The 25,211-nt window shown below is 40.7% G+C and overlaps 1 protein-coding gene across 1 annotated transcript in view; it reads right to left on the minus strand.

Moving 5' to 3' along the window:
• Nucleotides 1-424: 424 nt before the first annotated feature.
• The window catches only part of Cybb (cytochrome b-245 beta chain), a 42,496-nt gene continuing 17,709 nt past the window's right edge, over nt 425-25,211 (minus strand). Inside the window, exons 5-13 of the mRNA XM_026387577.2 lie at nt 23,800-23,945; nt 21,373-21,563; nt 17,719-17,845; nt 14,049-14,141; nt 10,035-10,288; nt 8,623-8,785; nt 6,311-6,457; nt 2,564-2,688; nt 425-592 (exon numbers count right to left, since the gene is read on the minus strand). Of these exons, the coding sequence (XP_026243362.1) occupies nt 466-592; nt 2,564-2,688; nt 6,311-6,457; nt 8,623-8,785; nt 10,035-10,288; nt 14,049-14,141; nt 17,719-17,845; nt 21,373-21,563; nt 23,800-23,945 (1,373 nt within the window). The 3' untranslated portion in view covers nt 425-465. The remainder of the gene's footprint in view (nt 593-2,563; nt 2,689-6,310; nt 6,458-8,622; nt 8,786-10,034; nt 10,289-14,048; nt 14,142-17,718; nt 17,846-21,372; nt 21,564-23,799; nt 23,946-25,211) is intronic.

Here is a 25,211-nt window from a genome sequence, read left to right on the forward strand (position 1 = left end):
TTTGGAAGAGTCTAAAAACTGATTTTTGAGGCAGCCTGGTGTTGTGGGAAGGTTACCAAATTTGTAGTCAGATGGCCTAGACCCAGTCTCTGCAGATGGATGAGGAGAAAAGGCACTCTTCACTGGCTCCCCTGGTCCATAATCCTAAGGAACCTATTGAACCCTTTCAAGGCCCCATTGTTTTAGCCTAAAAATGAGTCAGGTATCATTGTCCCACCTCCTTCTGACAATATGGGAAGAAAGAGATGAAATAATGTTTGTAAAAGTAGTTTGCAAACCCTAAAGCGCCATAAAAATGTAACTTCTCACTCGCAAACAAGCATTGATATTCCTTTCATGGAATTCATTACATTATAGTTTCTTTTCCTCTTTTTTTTTTTTTTTTAAAGGAGGGAGCTTACATCCAACCAACATTATTTGGGCATTTGATCCAGAATAACCTATATTTTTTTCCTCATGGAAGAGTTAGAAGTTTTCCTTGTTGAAAATGAAATGCACTCCCCGAGGGCCAGAGTCAGAGTTGGAGATGCACTGTTTGTTGAGGGTTTTAGCCAAGGCTTCAGGACCACAGAGGAACACGCCTATTCTGGTACTTTTGGGGAAAGAAGGAAAAAAAAAAACAGTTTCAGACTTTGGAATAAGATGGACTATAAAGCAGGTGGGGGATTTCCTATCAATCTGAGGCCTCAGGGCTAAATCCTCTCTGCTCCTTTGTCTTTTCTACAAATGACAAGAGTTGGGCTGGGGTTGTGGCTCAGTAGTAGAGTGCTTGCCTAGCATGTGTGAGGCCCTGGGTTTAATCCTCAGCACCACATATAAATAAATAAAAAATAAAAGATCCATTGACAACTAAAATATATATTCATATATAACAAATGGCAAGAGTTCAGATTACTCTGCAGGTTGGAGACTCAGCCCTGCTTGTGGGGACAGCTGGATATTTCAAAAGGCAGTTGACTTCCCTAGAGAATGAATTCTAAGAAGTGTTTTTGGAAACTTCTACCATAGAGAAAATGGTGGTTAATTTGTGAGTCTGTGAGTTACTTCCTTTCAGGGCTCTGGGCCCCAAAACCCTTTCTGGCACCTTGAAATCAAGAGCAAACCATGTTTAGGTACCCCAACTCTGACAGGTTGGTGTATCTCCTCCCTCAAAGAATTTAAGGCTTTGCTCTTCAATGGTAGTTCCACATCAATAGTTTTTTTTTTTTTTTTTTTTTTTTGTACCAGGGATTGAACCCAGGGATGCTTAACTACTGAGCCCCATCCCCAGCCCTGTTTTGTATTTTATTTAGAGACAGGGTCTCACTGAGTTGCTTAGGGCCTCACTAAGTTGCTGAGGCTGGCTTTGAATTCTCGATCCTCCTGCCTCAGCCTCCCAAACTGCTGGGATTAAGGCATGTGCCCAGCTCTGGCATTGGCATTTTAAGAATGCAGATTTTTTTTTAATATTGTTTTTTTAGTTGTACGCAGACACAATACCTTTATTTTATTTATTTATTTTTATGTGGTGCTGAGGATCAAACTCAGTGCCTCACACATGTTAGGCGAGTGCTCTACCACTGAATCACAACCCCAGCCCCCCCAGAACCTGCACTTTAAAAATATAACCAGTTGAATTGTATGCTCATAATAGTGTAAGAAGCAATGATGGCATGTATATATTTATGGCCAGCTCTTGAGTTTTTCATGTGTTCAAGCAAGATGGGAGCTCTCAAGGTCTCGTGATGGGTAAAGCTTTAGTGAGGGCAGAAAGAACCTTGGGACAGCAATCAACTTACAATTTTAGATTCAGAAGCTACAATTGAAGAGGGCATGGTAGTAGCACGTGCCTGTAATCCCAGGGGAGAGGAGGAGGGAGAGGAGGAGAGAGAGGAGGGGGGAGAGGAGGGGGAGAGGAGGAGGGAGATGAGGAGGGAGAGGAGGAGGGAGGAGAAGCAGCAGCAACTATAACTGAAAGTGAAGAGTGCAGTGTCTCCTTAATTATAAGTGTAAATTATATGAATATTTAAAAGAAGTGGATACACTAGTGAGATTTAGGTAACAGAAACAAAACAAAACCATGACCCTGCTTGGGATAGGCAGTTAAGAAAGTCTGAGGGAGGGACCTGAGATTCTTATTTTCTATAACCCCCCAGGTAAGTTTGCTGTGATTTAAAGTTTCCCTCCTAAAGTCAAAGATATTAGGAATTTTCAGTTAGACATGAATTCAACCCCAGTATAGTAACATGGGTATCTTAGTTTCTAGAATATAGAAATGTAGGCATGCTTGGGAGCCACTGCTAAAGTAGATGAAAAGCCTCAAGAACACCCTGATGAGCCGGGCATGGTGGCACATGCCTGTAATCCCAGCTACTGGGGAGGCTGAGGCAGGAGGAATACAAATTTGAGGCCAGCCTCACCAATGTAGCAAGACCCTGTCTCAAAATAAAAAAGAAATGGGGTGTAGCTCAGTTGTAAAGCACCCCCCAGTATCAAAGGGAAAGGAAGGGGAGGGGAAAGGAGGGGAGGGGAGGGGAGGGGAGGGGGAAAGTGAAATGAACAGCCTGGTAGGGGGGTTCCTTACTTAGGATGTTGACTCGCAATTGTCTTGAACTCATTATCCCAGTTGGGCCGTCCATACAAAGTCTTTTGCTTCAAGCCTGTAATCACATCTTTCTCCTCATCATGGTGCACAGCAAAGTGATTGGCCTGCAGCAAAGGACATGAATTCAGGAAAAAGAAGCATGCTGTGACACACACACACAGGTACAGTTGCATAACCCAAGGCACCAAACTGGAGGCTAGATGAAAAACAAAGATAAACAAACTGGATTCTCTCTAGCAATTTCCCCTCCAGAAGGGGAGACCTTGAAGTATAAATATAAATAATATAATATGTAGAATCGGCTGTGATGAGTGCCAGGAAGAGACGCAGCATCCTAATGAGAACAAAGAAGGAAGGTCTAGAATGGGAGGCTAAGGGAAGGTTGAAGGCCAATAGCATTTGGGTCAGGCATTGAAGTGTGGGTACTGTCTCACTGTCTTTCTCTGGGTCTCTGACTCTGTCTCTGTCTTTCTCTCTCTCTCTGTCTCTCTCTCTGTCTCTCTCTCTCTCTGTCTCTCTCTCTCTCTCTCTCTGTGTGTGTGTGTGTGTGTGTGTGTGTGTACACCAGGAATTGAACTCAGGGGTGCTGAGGCTGGCTTCAAACTTGCAATCCTTCTGCCTCAGCCTCCCGAGTTGCTGGGATTATAGGCGTGCACTCCCCCCACACACTGTTTTACTCTTTCCTTTGTTTGAGCTTCTCTCCTCACCCTATGTACTCCACTCATTTGGGAGAATCACTAAGAACTGACATATTCACTGACTAAAATATAGTAATATTTCCATAACTTAACAGGACATCAAATCAAACCTGAAGCTGGGCTGTGTGCACATGCTCTTTTCGTGCTACTGTTCTAGGGAGCCTCAGCTTGAACAACAGGTATTTTTCATAAAACTGGCTAAAATTAAATGTATTTTTAAAATAAATCAGATATTAAATTCACCAGGCAGGGGATGGATGATGAGGATGGAGGGGATTTAGAAAGAGAGTCGCAGACAGATGCAGTGGTGCACACCTGTAATCCAACCTGCTCCAGGAAGCTGAGGCAGGAAGATCACAAGCTTGAGACCGGTCTGGGGAATTCAGTGAGAGCCCGTCTCAAAATTTAAAAAATGAAAAAGGGCTGATGATGTAGCTCATTGGTACAGCACTCATTGGTACACCCTGGCTCCCCAGTACTGCAAAAATAAGTGAATAGTAAAATGGTACAAACAATTTTAAAAAGAAAGGAAAATCAAAAGGTGGTCACTTTTTTTCATAATGCTATGGGACCAGTTTTCCAAAGCAAAATAATTTTTTTTTTCAATGCACATAAGTTTCCTATTTTAAAAAAATGTGTCTGGCTTTTTTAAATTGTAAAACTGTTATTGCTGGGCATGGTGGGGCACGCCTATAATCCCAGCTACTCGGGAGGCTGAGGCAGGAGGATCACAAGTTCAAAGGCCAGCCTCAGCAACTTAGCACGGCCCTAAGCAACTCAGTGAGACTCTGTCTCAAAAATGAAGAATTTTAAAAATAGCTAGTGATGTGACTCAGTGATAAAGCATCCCTGGGTTCACTTCCTGGTACCTAAATAAATAAAATAGCAAAACTGTAAAACAATTTATAAATCATAGATTTTTCCCCTGGGTTTCATTTTTGTCAAAGGGGTTTTACTGTTTTGTTTTTAAATTGCAGAAGTGGTATCTTTTTTTAAAAAAAAAAATTTTTAGTTGTAGTTGGACACAATACCCCTACTCCATTCATTTCTATGTAGTGCTGAGGATCGAACCCAGGGCCTCACACATGCTAGGCGAGTGCTCTACCACTGAGCCACAACTCCAGCCCCCAAAAATGGTATCTTAAAACTGCTTTTTCTGAAGCATCAGTTGTCATGGTCATGTGTCCCTGGATCTACATTTACTACAAGACTCTTCTAAGACTTGGAGAATCTATGATAGGCAATAATTTAAAAATTCAAATTAGCTGGACATGGTGGTGCTCACCTATAATCCCAGTGGCTCAAGAGGCTGAGGCAGGAAGATCACAAGTTCAAAAGCCAGCCTCTGCAACTTATTGAGGCCCTAAACAACTTAGTGAGACTCTGTCTCAAAATTTAAAATAAAAAGGCCTGGGGATGTGGCTCTGGCCAAGCATCCCTGGGTTCAATCCCCAGTACCAAAACAAAACAAAACCCAAATGAAATGGCACTCTTGACAGTAACAGGATGTAAGTGAAAGATGCCCAGGGTTGAGGAGCCAATGCCTAGCTAGAGCCAGCTGCTGTGCTCCAAATATGTCTCCTCCAAAATTTCAGGTGTCTCTAATGTTATAGCATTAAGAGGTAGGACCTCTAAGAGGTGATTGGGTCGAGAGGGCTCCTCCCTCATGAATGAGATTAAGAACCTTATAAGAGGCTTCATGTACTGTTGCAGGAGCTTGTCAATTGTAAGATGTTTACAGTGCCAAATCTCCTTGGGGGGCCTGGGGAGGTGGGAAAAATCACCCCCAGCTGAGAACTACTGGCTGATTTTATTATAGTGGCCTCTGAACAGTATTGAAAGCACACTTTCATTTGAAATACACACACACACACACACACACACACACGCACCACACATGTCTCACCTTCTTTAGCTATATAGGTTTATTTACTATTAATAATCATAAACTACTGGTAGTCACTAAGCATGCAGGCTCTGGAACATTCTGACTGTGCCACTTACTTGCCAGGTGCCTTTAGGCAAATGACTTAATCTATTCTGGGCCTTGGTTCTTCATCAGTAAAATGTGGATAATAATAGTAGCGATCTCATAGGGTTGTTGACAGCATAAAATTAGACAATCTGTCTAAACTTTAACCACAGTACCTGGTGTGCAGTTCAGTCTCTCTCTGTGTCTATAGGGGATTGGTTCTAAACCCCTCCTGCTTAGATACCCAAATCTGTGGTACTCAAATATTTTATATAAAATGGTGTAGTATTTGCATAGAAGTAGCACTTGGATCCAAGTTTGAGGCCAGTCTGGGCAAATTAGTGAGACCCTATCTCAAAAGTAAATAAAAAGGGTTGGGGATGTAGCTCAGTGGTAGAGGGTTCCTGGGTTCAACTCCCAGTACTGGAAAAATAAAAATAAGTCTATGCACATCCTCCCAATATACTTTAAATGATCTCTAGATTACTAATATTACCTAAAATAGTGTAAATGCTATGTACGTGTTGCATGCACACTGTATTATTTAGGGAACAATGACAAGAAAAAAAGCCTGTACATGTTGAAAACAGATCCAAGTTTTTTTCCAAATATTTATTATCAGTGGTTGGTTCAATCCACAGATGTAGAACCGATTCATAAGGAGGGCTGACTGCATATAGTTAACAACTATAAACATATCAAGTATGCATATTAAGTCATATGCATAAACATATGAATTAAAGGAACACAAACACATTTTTTCCTCATTGTCCCCTGGCAAATTTTGTGTCTGGTTTTGGACTCCCAGATGGGAGCATTGCATTAATAATGTCAAGGGCTTGGCCTTTATTCCCTCTTAGAATCCTTAGCTTTGAATCTAGTCTCAACAGTCTACCAGGTGGCGATGCTGAGTTAGAGTGAATGGGCTAGATCATTAGAATCCATTGACCATTCTTGGGGAAAAAAATAGTACACAGGACACACCAGTAACCAAGGGAAAGTGGGTAAGCCCTGGACACTAAAGGAAGGACTTGAGACCTGGATCTTTATCCTCACCTGAGACTCATCCCAGCCAGTGAGGTAGATGTTGTAACTGAGGAAATCAGCATTGTTCCTCTCCTGCATCTGGGACTCCAGCAGCTGCAGCAGGTCTGCAAACCACTCAAAAGCATGCGTATCCCGGCACAGCCAGTAGAAGTAGATCTGGAAAAGGACGGATCCCAGAGCAGATTGTATTGGCATGGGTTCCCGCAGCATGAACACATGCATTGCTACTATCCCCCTAATTTTTTTTCCTGATGCTCAGAATGCCTAGCAACAGGTTTTCAGCAAGCTCTGGACATTTCATAGGCTCTGGCAGGGCAGTAAATAACTAACTTGGCCTCAGAAATACGTAGTTAAGCTGGGTGCAGTGGTGCCTGCCTTTAATCTCATCGGCTCAGGAGGCTGAGGCAGGAGGATCTCGAGTTCAAAGCCAGCCTCAGCAAAAGCGAGGTGGTAAGAAACTTAGTAAGACCCTGTCTCTAAATAAAATATAAAATAGGGCTGGGGATGGGGCTCAGTGGTTGAGTGTCCCTGAGTTCAATCCCCAGTACCTGCCCCCCACAAAAAGAAAGGAAAATAAAAGAAAGAAAGAAATACATAGTTCAAAGTAAAAACAAGTCTCTAGTCCATCTATTGTCCATCTTGGGCTGGTTACTTCTTCTCCCCCAGAAGCCTTGACATCCCTTGTAGCTCCTCTCAGAAAGACATGAGGAAAGTAGACTAGCAGGAAAAAATAAATAGTTTTACCCATTCCTCCTCCACATAGAAAAGAGGTGAAGGGGAAGAATTCTAAACACAAAACCAAACAAAAAAATAACTATATAACATAAAAAAGTCAAGGTAGGCTCAATGTACCCTTCAGAATTTATCTTTATAGTTACTAGAGTGACTCAGCATTTATTGAGGATGTCCTTCATCAGGTAATTTACATGTAACACTCCCCTGGGAATTTATCCTGAGGAGACATCCATTAGAAACAAAAAGTTTCAGGTCTCCTGCCCTCAGCCTGCAAAAAAAAAAAAAAAAAAGTGTTAAAGGCCTAAAAAATTGATTCTATCTCAATATATAATCCCAGATGGACGAAAAATTAGTCTGCATCTTCCCAATGGAATAGGAGGGAATCGTTAAAAATCAACATGATGAAGTCTTAGAAAACATTATGATGTCTCTGAAAAATGTTTTCTGTGTTTTAAAAATCAGGATATGAAATTGTACATAGTTGAAATTTGCCAATTTCCAAAAATATGTAAGCCTGTAAAAAGAATATTACAAAAGAAGATAGACATCCACATTTACTATCATTTTTATTCAAACCTTATTTAAAAGGTTTGTCTCATGTATGACTATAAAGCCCTAAGAAAAAGGGGGGAGACATGGTGGCTCACACTTGTAACCCCAGCAGCCAGGAGGCTGAGGACAGAGGATCACAAATTCAAGGCCAGCCTCAGCAACTTAGGGAGGCCCTAGCAACTTATTGAGACCCTGTCTCAAAATTAAAGGGCTGGGGGTGGAGGCTGGGGATATGGCTCAGTGATGAAGTGTCCCTGGGTTCAATCCTTGGTACCAAAAAAAGGGGGGTTTGCATTGATGTAAATCAATTAATTTTAATCGCACTTTCATCCTCAAAAGTGAGGAATAAATGAAATGATTTTTGTGGGGGGTACGAGGCATTGAACTCAGGGGCACTTGACCACTGAGCCCCATCCCCAGCCCTATTTTGTATTTTATTTAGAGACAGGGTCTCACTGAGTTGCTTAGGGCCTCACTAAGTTGCTGAGGCTGGCTTTGAACTTGCCGTCCTCCTGCCTTTGCCTCATGAGCCGCTGGGATTACAGGTGCCCACCACTGCAACCAGCTGGAATGATTTTTAATAAACTCTTCTAAGACACACACAGAAAAAAAAAGAACATATACAAGAGGATGGAGGTATAGGTCAGTGGTGGAACACTTGCCTAGCCTGCACAGGCCCTGGGTTCAATCCCCAGCAGAAGGAGGAGGACTAGGAAGAAGAGGAGGAGAAGGAGGAGGAGAAAAAAGAGAAAGGGAAGGAGGAGGGTTAGGGCTGTAAATATTTCTTTCCCAAGTTTCTTTATTGGGAACATCCAGTAATGCTATATAAATACTGTATTAAATTACTTTGACCAATAGACCTGCTTCTAGAGAGCACATTTAACTTATCATATAGTCTAAGCCTGGGTCTCTGGAACCACGAAAGCTTTTCTTTACTTTCCATGTTCCCTGCCCACCTTGCCCTGAAGGGGATTTCACACTTCATTTGGCAATGAATGGCCACCCTAGGCCCTCTAAAACATGAAGGAACTTACCTTTTTGAGCCTCAGATTGGTGGCATTATTGCAGTATTTGTACCAGACCGACTTGAGAATGGATGCGAAGGGCGTGACCCCAATCCCTGCTCCCACCAACATCACCACCTCATAGCTGAACACGTCTTCACTGGCTGTACCGAAGGGTCCATCAACGGCTATCCTGAATGGGAGTGGAGAGGAGGTAGTTAAGGGATGTCCTGCTTTTCACAGTAAGATGGAGCTCTCATTCTACTGCAGATGTACAATATGGCAATTCCAACTGGGGCCATGTATCTATGACGCACTTTCTTCCATGAAATGATTAACAAGTAAACAACTTAGTGCAAACATTGGGGTTGAAAATAAGAAGAGGAATTTTAGCTAACTGAAAACATGGTAACTCACCACGGCTTTATTTTCACCTTCCCATCCTCCTTTCCTTCTTTTACACACACACACACACAAAAAAAAAAAAAAAAAAAACCAAAAACAACAACAACAACAAAAAAAAAAAACACATGCACACACATCTCTGTCTCTTGCCAGGACATCCTGCACTTGAAATTCCTACTTTTATTACACACTGATGTGAGAATTTTCTAATATTATAACATCCTATAGATTTGCTATTCCCACTTCTCTTTTGTCTATTGATTGAGCTATTCAACAAACTTTTCTTCAGCATCTGTTAAGCACCTGATACTATGTTAGGCATGTGGGGAGAGTGATGTAAAATCAATAATGCCTGGCATTTTCTCTCAAATAAATGGTGCTGATTAAAATTTAAGAATATTTTTGGCCAGGCACAGTGGCTCAGTGACTCAGGAGGCTGAAACGGGAGGATTGCAAGTTCAAGGCCAGCCTCAGCAACTTGGTGAGACCCTGTATCAAAATAAAAAATAAAAAGGGGGGCTGAGGTTGTGGCTCAGTGCTAGAGTGCTCGGGTTCAATCCTCAGCACCACATAAAAATAAATAAAATAAAGGTATTGTGTCCAAATGCAACTAAAAAAAAATACTTTTTAAAAATAAAATAAAAAGGGCTGGGAATATAGCTCAGTAGTAAAGTGCCCCTGAGTTCAATCCCTATATAATAATAATAATAATTATTATTATTATTATGATAATTTTGATACATTACAGCTCAGTTTGTAACTTGGTATTAACGAACTTAAAGGAATTTGAAAATATTTATTACTAATTTATTACTAATATTTGGTCCAAATATTTTTAATTTCACATAAATACATTAAAAATATGCATAAGCATACCACACACATGCAATGGGGAACACAGGGCTCGGTATATTCTTAGGACCTCTGTGTTTTGTCAGAGACTCAGGAGATAGCATAGTGAATGTGGGGGAAGAGGAGCTGTTGAATGCCATTTTCCTTGAACACCTATACCTTTGTAATATGTGCCTTGTACTCACTTAGGTAGTTTCCAGGCATCTTGAAACTCCTGCTTATCACAGCCACAAGCATTGAATAGTCCCTCTGTCCAGTCCCCAACGATGCGGATGTGGATGCTAAAGAAGTCTTCCTCAGGGGCAGAGGTCAGTGTGAAAGGGTGCCACTCCAGCTTGGACACCTTGGGGCACTTGACAAAAATGTACTGGCCCACCTCCATCTTGAATCCCTTCTTCTTCATCTGTAGCTCGATGGTTTTGAAAGGGTGAGTGACCACCTATGGAACAAAACATGTCTCTGTTAGTGACACTTTTCCCAAATATTTGCCCTTTCCGTGTCCATATGGATAAAAGGCTGAGCTAAGATGTTCCATCCAGGTCTCTACTTCAGGGCCAACATGGAAGGTTCTCTAATTGGTCACTCGGAATTGTCCTCAGCTGTAGCCCATAGCCAAAGATAGACTGCCAAAGGGATACAAAGATCTGGTTGTTTCTCCCAGATTTGGGACAACTCCAAGGGACCATCTCAACTCCAGCACCCCTTGTAGGATCAACTGAGGCCACAGTTGCCAGTATGTTGTAAGTCAGGGTCACCGTTTCCCTCTCCCCAATTCCATCTTTTGTACTTTCTTTACAGATGCAGTTCCTGAGAACACATCCCTATAAACTTTCTGCACACAATTCTCTGTCTCAGAGTCTTTACCAAGGAATCCAGCCTAAGTCATCAGCCTATTCTGATTTTCTCTCTCTCTCAGAAGTCAAGGAAGGTACAAAAAAAATAGGGGAGAAAAGGTGATAGTTTCCTGCTCAGCCTTCCTATCTCCCCAGGGGATGAGAGAGGGCCTTGAGAACTGGACAGAAGCAGATTCCACAGGCCATTATATACCAACACCCCCCAAAACCAAGTTAACTCTACTATCTGAACTTACCATGAATCACACCTGGAACCTGTCCTATTCCATGCAATACATTTTCCCTACTTGGGAAATACATGAGTCATCTCTCCCCAAGCCAGTTCCTTCCCATCCACCGCCATCTTCATTCTGCATATACCCAAATGTTCCTAACAGCTTAACTTATAATAGCAAAAAATGGAAACAATCCAGATGTCCATCAACTAGTAAGTAGATAACTATTTTTTTAAAAATAGAACACAATAAAGAGCCATGCAGAAAGTAACATGCTGTTTTTTGTCAAAGACCTATCTACACTCCCATGTTCATTGCAGCACTATTCCCAATAGCCAAGATACGGAATCAACCTAAGTTCCATCAACAGATGAATGGATAAAGAAAACATGGTACATACATACAATGGGAACCTATTCAGCCATATAAAGGAGAAAATCCTGTCATTTATAACAACATGGATCAATCTAGAGGATATTATGTTAAGTGAAATAAGCTAAACACAGAAAGACAAATACCACATGATTTCATGCATATGTAGAATCTAAAAAAGTTGATCTCTTGATCTCGTACAAGTTGGGAGTAGAATGGTGGGTACCAGAGGATGGAGTAAGTAGTGGGGAGGGAGAAATGGGCAAAGGTTGGTTAACAGATACTAAATCACAGAGAGGAGAAATAAGGCCAGACACAGTGGCGCAAGCCTGTAATCCCAGTGACTTGGGAAGCTGAGGCAGGATAACAGTTTGAGCCCAGTTTCAGTAGTTTAGCAAAACCCACCCTGTCTCAAAATAAAATAAAAGTGCTGGAGATGTAGCTCAATGGTAGAGTTCCCCTGGGTTTCATCTCTAGTACTACAAACAAACAAAAAAGCACAAATAAGTTCTGATGGTGACCATGAGTAACAATAATATACATTTCAAATTGCTAAAAGAGAGAATTTTTCTTTTTTCTCTGTGTGTGTGTGTTTTTTTTTTTGTGTGTGTGTGTGTGTGTGTGTAAATAGGGATTGAACCCAGGGTACTCTATCACTGAACTACATACTCCCAACCCTTTTTATTTATTTATTTTTTTATTTTGAGACAGAGTCTCACTAATTTGCTTAGGGCCTCACTAATTTGCCCAGTCTGGCCTCAAACTTGAGATCTTCTTGCCTCAGCCTTCTGAGTGGCTGATATTACAGTCATGTGTCACCATGCCCAACTAGAAGAGAGGATTTTGAATTTTCTCACCACAATAAAATGATACATGTTTGAAGTGAAGTATATTCTAATTACACTGATTTGATCATTACACAAAGTATAATATATCAAAACACTACATTTTACCTTCTAAATATGTACAATTATGTGTCACTTAAAAATAAAATTAAAATTAAAAAAAGAAAGAGTAATATACTGTTTCTTTCATGATTCCTAAAATACCTAAAAGAACTTCATGCTATACAACTAAAGATAAATCAAGGGTCATCAAAGGAAAGTAAAATCAATGGAAACAAAATAGTAAGTTTTTAATGTTATCTGATATTTCTGGGCTTTTCTTTTCATGGGTAAAGAGTTGTGGGAGAGTAGGAAATTCTTTTAATAAAAATTGTTGGTTGGCCCAGGTGTGGTGGCACATGCCTGTAATCCCAGTAACTCAGGAGGCTGAGGCAGGAGGATCACAGAGTCAAGGCCAGCCTGGGTAACTTAGCAAGACCCTGTCCCAAAATGAAAATTTAAATAAAACTTTTTTTAAAGGGCTGGGAATGTGGTTCTGTGGTAGAGTATCCCTGGGTTCAATCCCCAGTACCCATGCCATTCCCCACAAAAAGTTGGCTGGAGGCATAGCTCAGTGGTAAAGCATGTGTTTAGCATGTGTGGCCCTAGATTTTGTCCCCAATACCACACAAAGAATTGTCAAACATTTCCAAAGCTTGTGATTTAAATACATCTTATATGATATGGTTGTATCCAACTTCCCTTCTGCTTCAAAATACAGAGTTGGAAAGAATCATTTCAAATCCAGAAAATTATGTTGAAAATTGTTTGCCATGTCATCATTTTGTGTGAAGAAAAAATTTTTTGCCATATTGCAATTTTGCCATCACAGGCACAAATAGGATTTAACTAAGTAAGATACACTAGTGGACAGCATTCTCATTGAAGTATTTTGAGATAACACCTTGTTTCTTGTATTTGTTGGTCTGAGAAGAAAATGAATATCAATTTTCTTTACAGGAAAACAAGTTTTCCTTACAAGGATGGTTAAGAGACATATTTGTCAGGTTCACTCAGTTTTGTCCAGTAAGGGAAATTTTGTGGCAGCTTCTTTTGCTGATCTATGGGGTTTTTCTTATAATACAATATAAATAGCAAAAAAGGAGAACCGTTTGGTTTCCTATATTGCGAGACTTCCAATGCCAACAGGACTGGCTTTACTATGACCCTTCATAGACATCAAATGAAAAAAGTTTGGACAAAGGACAGAAGGAATGTGTATGTTTTGCAAAGATGACCCCATAGCAGGTCTTTGGTAAATACTTGTTGAGTTGAACTAAATTTCATTTGATAAGAATGATCTTGTGTAATGTTTCTGGAAATTGTAACAAGGAGTTTCCATTTATATTTAGTTAGCTGAATGTTTATCTATGGGGAAAAAAACCCATAGAAGAGTTTGTGGGGGAAAGCCCCTCTAGGCTTGGGGTTAGGAGACCAGATTTAAAGTGCAGCTTAATTAATTACTAACTTGCTTGAGACTTTGGGCACTTTGATATTCTGTAATTACATATAAAACACAGAAGAGGCAAAAATGACCCAAGAAATTATTTCAGCCTCAGTCAGACCTACCCTTGGTTCCTTAGTTCTTTTGTCATCTGAAAATTTTAAGACTCACTTCATTTCATTCTTCATTTTTAACTACCCAAATAATGCATCTTCTAGTGTCTCCAGTTAAAGGCCCAACCATTTGATGAATGGGCTAAGTACACTGAAGTAAACTATAGGTTTCCTCTCTGCTTTAAATTCATCAGAAGAAACTGGGGCAAAACGAACTGGGCAAAAGATAACTCATAGAGAGAGACAAAAGGAACTTGGGTAGAATTGTCCAATATAATCAGACACTGAGTACTAGTAATTCTTAACCCAACCAATACCTTGGTGATGACAACCTTCTGCTGAGATCGCCAAAACCGGACCAACCGCTCACAGAGATACAGGAACATGGGACCCACTATCCATTTCCAAGTCTGTAATCAGAGCAAAAATGAAAATGAGATATGTGAAAGAATAAAGCTAATAAAAGATTCAGAGAGAGAAAAAAATTTACAAGTCAGATTAATCTTCCTAGGATTGGCTAAACGTAGGATAAATAAATCTCTACAGCAGAATGTATGAAACATATCTGAAGTTTTGATATACTGTTGAACCTGTAAAAATGAATATTCTCACCAGACTTGGTGGTGCATGCCCACGATCCCAGCTACTCAGGAAACTGAGTCAGGAGGATGGAAAGCTCAAGGCCCCACTCAGCAACTTAGCGAGATGCTGTCTCAAAAAAAAAAAAAAAAACCTAAAAATGGCTGGGGATGTGGCTCAGTGGTAAAGCGCCTGTGGGTTCAATCCCGGGTACAAAAAAAATCTCCTTAGCCACATTGGAGAAATGTATCTATAGAATGAAACTTTCTAAGGAGGAACTACCCACAAGAATGAGATTTCCTCCTTCCTTCTCAGTGTCACAACTGCAGTTGCAATAACCCTACAGTAAAGCAAGGCTGGTTTCAGAATTAACATTTCTCTAAAGGATAACATTTCAACAACCCAATATTTTTATGCAACAGTGCAATTGCTTTCTCTCAGCCATGTAGTTAGGGAATAATCTTTTGCAAGATGACAAATTTTATGCAAGAGATTAGCTGTTTCTTCAATATCCTGATAAACTAGGAGCTGTGCAATGCACTTGCTGAATAGGAACAAACCCAAAGGTTTCTAGAATTCTCTAAATACCTTTCTGGTCAGATTATGCAGTGTTTCAGTATACTGGAATTATTCTATAGTATTGTTGGCTATATAAAAACATTTAGGCTAAGCAGATCTACCCTGAGACTCAGCTACTTGGATTCCCAGTTTAATAAAGTAGCAAAAAATTTTAGAATGCAATATCATCTGAAATATGACTTTCCAGAATGATTTCAAAGAGGAAAAAAAATCAGGGAATGCATCCCCTCCAATAGCTTCATATATGATCTTCCATTAAATTATTTGCTTATGAAAATTTGTTCCAGGTGAGAGCATGTTCCCATATTCAGACAAAGTTGGACAATATTTGCACCAGAGGTCAGGAATGTTCTGCTGCTAGTCTTCATTTTCATGAGACAGGTATTTAAAACAGTCTTGAGTCATCCATCTATTTCTTGGGTGCCAACACGGGGTGCCATTGAGTGGAACCAGGTTTGGGCATTGCTTTTAATAGCCCCAGAAAACCAGAAGCTCCTTTGAAGCAGATGTCTGCTAAGGTAGTAGTACTATGACTCTAGCTGTCATCGAGGAAATGTGCCTTCCCCAGCCCCTAAGAAGCCTGGCAATATGGTTCCCTTTTTATCCTTTCTATTGATGTTTGAATGTGGTGTGGGCAGTGCACTGATGTGTTTTGTTAATGAACAAAGATGCTCAAGGATAAGACTTCATAGCATGCTGCATCTGGGGGAAGGGTATTCCTATGCTAAGAGAGTAGGAAAAAGGGAGAAAATGGGATGCAAAATATGCTTTTATGTCATACTGTGTATAAGAAAAAAATAATAATCCTATCCAGAATCCCTTGTACAAATGATGATTCTTGTCCAGTTTTATAGCAATGGTGTTTTAATCAACTTTTTGCCACTGTGACCATAATATCTGACAAGAACAACTTGTAAGAGGGAAAGTTTATTTGGGCTCAAGGTTCCAGAGGTTTAGTACGTGGTCAACCAAGTCCATTGCTACAGAACATCATGGCAGAAGGGTATGGCAGAGGGAAGCTGTTCACCTCGTGGTGGTCAGGAAGCAGAAAGAGGAGAGAGTAGGGGCCACAGGGAAAAGGAACCATTCCAGACACACTCCATGACCCACCTCCTCCTGTCACACCCCACCCCCGCACCTACAGTTACCACCCCGTCAGTCCATTCAAAGTAGAACAGAGGGATTAGGTTGCAGCTCTCATAATCTAATCATTCCATCTCATGATTCTGTATTAACACAGGAGCACTGGGAAGACACCTCATATCCAAACCATAATAAATGGCTAGCACAAGAACCAATAAAGTATACTGTCTGTCAATGAGGGGAAAGATAGAAAAATTACAAGTCCCTCTTCTCACTTTATGGAGCAGAGATTTTGAGGAAACACGAAGAGGAGCCCTTCAGAACTCCTTATATAAAAAGGAAGTATTTTTTACCCTCAGTCACCAGTACCACACTCTTGCTCCGTCACATGGTGCCATTGGGTGTTTGTGTGAACCTAGCTTTCCAGCCTCCTTCAGGCCTGAAAGACTGGACCTCCTAATCCCTAAAGGCATTGCAGGGTGTCACATCATCAATTTTCTTCCCAGTTCTGAAAGCCTTATAGAAAGTCTTATTTCCTGGTATCTGAAGAGGCCTCTAGCTGCTTATAAGGGATTTATCAGCTCAGGATGGAATCCTTAACAGTCCTGGTGAAAAGCACTAACTGCTGTTTTTGTGGTCTTCACATCCAAAAGAAAAGAGATGGAACTTCTTGAACCCATAATCTTTTTTTGTTTCTTTGTTTTGGGTACTGGGAATTAAACCCAGGGCCCTTAACCACTGAGCCACATCCCCAGGCCTTTTTATTTTTTATTTTGAGACAGGGTCTTGCTATGTTGTTTAGTGCCTTACTAAGATATTGAGACTGGTCTTGAACCTGGTGATCCTCCTACCTCAGCCTTCTAAATCTCTGGGATTATAGGTGTGCCCCACCAGGTGCATGGCACCAAACAACAATTTTAAAACGCTACTTTGTCAAGTTTTCTTTCAGGACATTGATAACAGATAAATGCAAAAAAAAATTCTTTCAAGAAAGAAATTCTGTAAAATGACAAAATCATAGAATTTGGAGGGAAATGGATGGCATTAGAGCAGATTATGCTAAGTGAAGCTAGTCAATCTTTAAAAAACAAATACCAAATGACTCCTTTGATATAAGGGGAGTCAACAAGGACAGGGTAGGGACGAAGAGCTTGAGAAGAAGATTAACATTAAACAGGGATGAGAGGTGGGAGGGAAAGGGAGTGAGAAGGGGAATCGCATGGAAATGGAAGGAGACCCTCAGGGTTATATAAAACGACATATAAGAGGAAAGGAGGGGTAAGACAAGATAATACAAATGGAAGAAAGGATTTACAGTAGAAGGGGTAGAGAGAGAAAAGGGGAGGGGAGGGGAGGGGAGGGGGGATAGTAGAGAGTAGGACAGACAGCAGAATACATCAGACACGAGAAAGGCAATATGTCAATCAATGGAAGGGTAACTGATGTGATACAGCAATCTGTATACGGGGTAAAAGCGGGAGTTCATAATCCACGTGAATCAACCGTGTAATATGATGTATTAAGAACTATGTAATGTTTTGAACGACCAACAATAAATAATAAAAAAAAAACCATAAAAAAAGAAAGAATTCTAGCCAATAAATATAGTAGAGAAAACTAGATTTGACATCCTAGAAGTTCTGTGACATTTGTAACAGACAACTCTATGACATTTGTGCACATCTTAGACATAGTTTAAAGACTGACAGTAATAAAACTTTAATAGCAACAATGAGTTGTACATACCATAGGAGGATTCCCAGCGAAGTCCGGAACTGGGCAGCCTGGTTTTCCCCACTGTGTGAAATTGTCTTTACATGAATTTTTCCCAGTGTAATTCAAACTCTTGTCAGTCTCTCCACGTACAATCCGTCTAGAAGAAAAACATGCAACTAATTCATTTAGTAGCAAGAAATTAAGCTATCTGTGTTTTTAAATTCTGGGTTTTGAGGTTTTTTTTTTCTTTTTTATTTCTTTCAGTGCTGGGGATTGAACCCAGGGCCCCCCTTGCACTAGGCAATGAATATGTCCCCAGCCAGATATTCTGCATATTTTAAGTACCCCTAACATGGGTCCTGTAGTTTTTACTTAAAAGCTGTATCTTCTCATCACCCCCGAAATAGATTAGAAGAAAGAAAATACGCAATTTTTCCTTTTTTTTTTTTTTTTACATTATGTATTGAACCCAGGCATGCTCTACTACTGAGTCACATCCCGAGCCCTTTTAATTTTTTATTTTGAGATAGGGTCTTGCTAAGTTGCTGAGACTGTCCTTGAACTTGTGATCCTTCTTCCTCAGCCTCCCAAGTCTCTGGGATTAAGTCATACACCACCACATAACAGCAAAATATGTGATCCTAAGCAATGGGAAAAAAAGTGTTCAATGGCACAAAGAATGTCTGCATTTACCGTAGAGAGCAGATCTTGGATCATCAATATGAGTTTTCTTAAGGGGAGAATATGTGCTTCTGCCTTGAGATTATTTTCATTTACAAAAAATAGAAACCAAAAAACTTCAAATCTACAGGGTGGCTACTAGCCTAAACAGTGCCTTTGTGTATATTAGAAAAAAAGGCTCCCCTTCTGTGAGGGCAGTCCTGCAGGCAAAGGGATTAGCCAGCTACCTTGCCTCTCTTTGGTTGGGCACCCTTGTGTAGTGGACAACCTATTCAGTCATACATAGTGGCCCTGAGACTTAGCAGAAGTACTTTATTTGTGGGTACAAAAATCATATAACTGCCTGTAATCCCAGCAGCTTGGGAGGCTAAGGTAGGAGGATTGCAAGTTCATGACCAGCTCCTGCATCTTAGAGAGGCCTTAAGCAATTTAGTGAGGGCCTAAGCAATTTAGCAAGGCTCTGTCTCAAAATCAAAAATATGTGGCTCTGGCTGGGGATGTGGCTCAAGCGGTAGCGCGCTCGCCTGGCGTGCGTGCGGCCCGGGTTCGATCCTCAGCACCACATACAAAGGAAGATGTTGTGTCCGCCGAGAACTAAGAAAAAATAAATAAATGTTAAAATTGTCTCTCTCTCTCTCTCTGTCCCCCTCTCTCTCTCACTCTCTCTTTAAAAAAAAAAAAATATGTGGCTCAGTGGTTAAGCCCCTGGGTTCCATCCCCAGTACCAAAATAAATAAATTAATAGTCAATTGTTTTTGGAGAGTTGAGAGGTTTTTTGTTTTGTTTTGTTCTGCTTTATTTTTTGTTCTATGGATTTCTCAGTGCTTAGAAAGAGTTTATCAAGGATCAGAGTGAGGAAGTGGGTTAAGAATGCATGCAGAGGTTGCTCAAGGGTGCTTCTCCCCACCCTTCCCCTTTTCACACTTAAGTCTTGGCCACAGCTAGACTGACTTGGCTCTGGGCAGACTGTTTGAGTATCTACCTCCCCCACTCCTACTTTCCTGGAACTCTGTAGCCACCAGGGAACTTCCCTGGGCCTGCCTTGGCAAGCAGGTGGCGTGAAACAGTAGAAAAGGAAGCCTGGTATTAAAGAGGGTTCCTCCCGAGCAAGCTCTGTATCTCCATGAGGGTGTTCATCACAGTTCCCTTTAAGCCGCTATTATTCTAGGCCATTTACCAGCCAAGGTGGCCTGGCCTACATATTTTTTTTCTGCTTCCACATTTTTTATTGGTGCATTTTTAGTTGTATAAAATGATGGGATTCACACAAGCACAGAGTATAGCAATATAACTTGGCCCACACCCCTCCCCAGCACTTCCCCCTCCCTCCCCACGCCCCCCTTTTGATACCTTTCCTCTACTGCTCTCCCTTTGATTTTCATGAGATCCCTGCCCTTCACCTTTGTTTTCCTTTTTCCTCTCTAGCTTCCACATAGGAGAGCAAACATGTGACCCTGGACCTTTGGAATTTGGCTTATTTTGTTTAAAATAAAGGCTTCCATTTCTATCCATTTTCCTGCAAATGACAATTTCATTTTTTCTTAATGGATGAATAAAACTCCATTGTGTACCTATACCACGTTTTCTGTGTCCATTCATCCATTGATGGACACCTAGGCTGTTTCCATATTTTGGCTATTGTGAATTGTGTTGCAATAAGCATGGGTATGCATGCATCACGAGAGTATGATGACTTTAGTTCTTTTAGACAAATACCAAAGAGCATATAGCTAGGTCCTATGGTGGTTCCATGCCTAGTCTTTTGAGCAACCTCCACACTGACTTCCATAATGGTTATACCAATTTACAATCTCACCAACAGTGTTAAAGAGTTCCCTTTTCTCTATATCCTCTTCAATATTTATTACTATTTGTACTCTTGATGACAGCCATTCTGACTGATATGAGATTAAAATCTCAGTGTAGTTTTGATTTGCATTTCCCTAATTTGTATTTTTTCTTTTGAAAAATGTCTGTTTATTAATTGTTTTTTTTGGTGTTAAGTGTTTTTAATTATATATATATATATATATATATATATATATATATATATATATATCCTAACAGAAGAGTAGCTAGCAAAAATTTATCTTTTTGATCCTCAGATTCCTTGTCTACAATTACCATTCCCCAGAAATGGGGATAGTGAGAACAATTATTCATTTGGGGGGGATTAAAAGAAACATTTCATGCCAAATTCTTAGCATAGAGCCTGATAGAGAACAAATGTTCAATAGAAGTTCACTGCTACCTTTATTATATTAGAATGTTAGAAGGTAAGAACCACAGATTTTTCTGACTAATACTCCCCACAGTACCTGAGATAGGTCCTCATATGCAGTAGGCAACCAAGAAATAATGGTTGGCTTAAATCAAAACCCAATGAACTACAACAAACCTGTTCAACTAGCACATTGTTAACCACTCTGCCTTGGGAGTTTTTCTAATTCACTAGTGATTGAGCCACAGGAGACAATACTATAGACCATACCAGTGCTCTCAATATGTTTTTTGTTTGTTTATTTGTGTATTTTTGTTGTGTTTTTGTTTTGATTTTGGTTTTGGTACTGAGGATTGAACCTAGGGGTGCTTAACCACTGAGTCACACCCCAGCCCTTTTTATTTTTTATTTTGAGACAGGGTCTAGCTAAGGTGCTTAGAGCCTTCCTAAATTGCTGAGGCTGACCTTGAACTTGCAATCCTCCTACCTCAGCTTCTGGAGTCTCTAGGATTATAGGCAAGCACCACCTCATCTGGTTCAATATGTTTTATATACTAGCAAAAATACTCAGACTTGGTTGTATTTTTCAAGCTTGCTATAAATACCTGCACTGTAAATAGCAACTAGTTGTGTGTAAGAAACTACAAGTGTGCTGATTTCTATTGAACTGACCTCTGCAGACAGGCTGACCACACATAAGTAAGGAAGTCACCATGTCTAGTAGGGCACCACACCTGGAAATTGAATGACATAAAGTCCTTGGCTTTGGAATTAAAACTTACTCAGCTCCGTGGATGGCAAGACCAATGAAGAAGATCACAAAGAGATGGTGTGTGTACCAAAACACTTCAAAGTAAGATCTCCGGATGGTTTTGGTAGAGGAGGTGATAATTAAGATAAGACACAGTGTTATGACAATTCCAGTGATGCCTGCCAAGCGAGTCACAGCCACATACAGGCCTCCTTCAGGGTTCTGTAAAATATGCACACACACACACACACACACACACACACACACATACACACACACATTATTGTAGGCTCTCAGATGCAAGACTGCCCATTCACAAAGTGTCCAGTATACAGGACAATAGGTGTTTTCATCTCCCCCCCTTTTGGATAATATTAATCACCCCTCACAGAAACATATAGACACAGAGTAGATATCTCTAAATTTTAAAGGAAACTTACATGGTTGGGGAATCATAGAAAATATGAATTGATACCGGGGATTAAACCCAGGGACGCTTAATCATTGAGCCACATTCCCAGCCCGATTTTGTATTTTATTTAGAGACAGGGTCTCACTAAGTTGCTTAGGGCCTTGCTCAATTGCTGAGACTGGTTTTGAACTCACAATCCTCCTGTCTCAGCCTTCTGAGCCACTGGGATTACAGACGCACCACGGTACCCAGCTTAGACAGTTTTAAGGGAATATAAAATAAATCATTGACTAAAAGATGACCTAGAACTTCCTGAAGGTCTTTCTCCCTTTTATTTGGAAAAGGCCACAGTGCTTATAGACTTATAAATACATCTTAGGCTGGATTCCCCAGAAGTAGACCCTGAAATGAGGATCCATGAGCAAGAATTCATTATAGCCAGGTGCAGTGGTGCACCCCTGTAATCCCTGCGGCTCTGGGAGGCTGAGGCAGGAGAGTCTTGAGTTCAAAGCAAGTCTCAGCAATTTAGCGAGGCCCTAAGCAATTTAGCCAGACCCTGTCTCTAAATAAAGTATAAAAAGGGCTGGGGATGTGGCTCAGTGGTTAAGTGTCCCTGGGTTCAATTCTTGGTATCAAAAAATAAATAAATAAAAGAATTCATTATGAAGAATGGACCTCAAGGGAAACTATAAAGGGAACAAAGAATAGAACAAGATAAAACAAAAAGCTAAGCAAGGGGATGGTCTCAGAACAAGTTTCACGGGGGAAAGCTTCAGCTTGATCCCGCAGGGGAACTCTGGAGGAAGTTACACCTCGGAGTTTATCCTGAAGAAGCTGGACTACTGTGGTCTTCTCTCATCAGTTGTTGGCCAAGGGCTACCCAGGGAGAGATAACCAACCAGGCCCTTTCAGATGTCTGAACTTTTGGGCAAAGGGATGCTAGTAGTCCCAGGGCAGTTTTTGCAGAAGGAAACCCATGTACAGGTCATTGAACACACTCCGAGGAAGCACAGGTACAGTACAGGTGACTCAAGGAGATCTGGTCAGAGTGTGACAGTGTCAGCTCACCCTTGTGTTCATTTTGTGGCCCTTATTATTACTGGGCAAACAATGAACAATTAAAAGAATAATTATTCAAGATATCATAGGAAAAGAATTTGTTTTGTTTGATGCTGTTTAATTCTGTCCCTAAGAAGATCAGGCAATTTTTCTCTCATGTCACTTTGAGGATATGAATTTGAGCAAAATTAAATGTCTTCTCTTGTGATCTTTTCTGAACAGAAAAAAAAAACATGTTTGAAATTTAATGCATAGTTATGAGATTTAGCCATCTTCCCAAGCCATTGGGCATATGAAATTGGCTTGGAGCTTCTCTAATAAGCTTTGACATCTCCTGGGACAGGAGAAGTCCTTGCCTCTGGATACCCTCATGGCTGCCCAAGAAAACAGTGAACTTGGGCTGGGGTTGTGTCTCAGTGGTAGAGCACTTGCCTGGCATGCACGAGGCACTGGGTTTGATCCTCAGCACCACATAAATGTAAAATAAAGATATTTTTTTTTAAAAAAGAAAGAAAGCACTGAACTAACTCTTAGTGTACCAAGGAATGCAAAGTAGCAGACACAGGCCACCCCTCAGATGCTGTAGGTTAAAAAAGAACAAAAGATCACTGTCAACTGTCTGCCAGTGGCTGGCCTGATGGTAACACTTAGGCCAGGGTGCTCCCTAATTCATGAAAGTACTTTGTAGAACACCAACATCTGGGATAGGGAATAGTAATCTGGAGGAATAGTAATCTGGGGTGGGGGTCTGCAAATTAATCCAAGCAGGCCAGATTTGCCCTCTATCGGTTCTTTTTTTATTTTTATTTTTGCTTTTGTTACAAGGAATTGAACCCAGGGATGTTTAACCACTGAGCCACACCCCCAGCCCTTTCTATTGATTTCTTTATTTATATTTTGAGATGTTATTGTTCCAGCCAAGCTGAGTTCTTCACTCAGTGAAATCCTGTTTTAGGGGACTTCTAAATCAGGAAAAGAGAGGCTTACCTTAATTTTTTCTCGAGCAAAATTGAGATAATTTTCACCCTCTTTGTCTCCAATTTCAGAGAGTGCTATTGAATAAGGGTCAGAGTTATTGACTCGGGCATTCACACACCACTCCACGTTGAACAGATGTGCAATGGTATGGATTGCTAAAGAGGGCAGAGAAGAAAAACAAAGAGGGTGAGGCATTTGCACAAATGTAGTATGATCTGGGTTTCTGGCCATAGCCTCTGACTCTATGATAAGTCACAGAGACACAGAGGTGGCCTAGAATGCCACAAGAACTGACTCTTCATAACCCAGAGAGGCAAAGTTATTCTAGAGGTGAAACGGACTCCTTATGAAGTATGAAATTCCTTCCTTCAAAACTGGCTATTTTCCTGCCAATTTGATTCTCAATTTTTGTGGAGCAATAAGCAAGCAGTATAGCCTAGCCTCTTTCCCCAGGGTGCTAATGGTTAATACCATTAATAGTGGGTAAGCTCCTTTCTGCTTTGTGGTTATGGAGAAATCACTTAACCTCTCTGATCTTGGTTTCCTCATTTGTAAAATAAAGGTGTTGAGCTACATACTCCTAAAGATTCAATCAATTTCTGAGAATCTACTGAGGTAGGATAGAGGAAATGAGAGATAGAAAGGAGATATAAAGGAAGGACAAGAATATAGAATTTTAATTCAGAGTTCCACATACTTTTCCAGGCCTGCTACTTCCACCTTCCTGAGAAATCTGTAAATCTACCTGTACACTGATAATCAACCCTTCCAATAATTAGATTAAGCAAAGAGAGATATATGATATAATGAGGAACCTATAACTTAGGGTACTTTCCAGAGTTATCTATTGATCAGATAACAAAGATCACATTAGCCTAAGGATACAGAGATTGACCAGACCACAAGAACCCATCCTGAGATCACTGGACTGATATCATTCCTACATACCTTTCCATACCCGCCCCTCTCCAAGTTTCCTTTAAAGCAGAGCTGGGAACCCCCAAAATGCATCTCCTCCTTGAGATGGCCCCCATTATCCCTTGAATGTGCACCTATTTTCTTAAATAAACCTGTCTATGCCTCTGACTGGCACGTGCTAAAATTCTTTTCCATTATGTATGCCAAGAACCCCACTGGTCGGGGGTCGGGTTCTCCCTTCTCTCTGGATACTGCTCATACCCTTCTTCTCAGGCACGTCTTCTCCTGTGACACTACAAAATAGCCTCAGTCTCTGAGAGGGTTAGATATGCCCTCATTCTCTCTCCCTCCTTAATATATTTGTGCTCAAACAAGAGAATTCTTTATATATGCCTAATAGCTGGCCCATTCACCTGACTCCATAATTACCTCCAGAGAGAGATGACAAATGTGAGTGCTTTGGTACAAACCAATGGCCACCAGTATGAACCTCTTAAGGAAAA

This window comes from Urocitellus parryii, chromosome X (assembly GCF_045843805.1).
Source record: "Urocitellus parryii isolate mUroPar1 chromosome X, mUroPar1.hap1, whole genome shotgun sequence".
NCBI classification, from domain to species: Eukaryota; Metazoa; Chordata; class Mammalia; order Rodentia; family Sciuridae; genus Urocitellus; species Urocitellus parryii.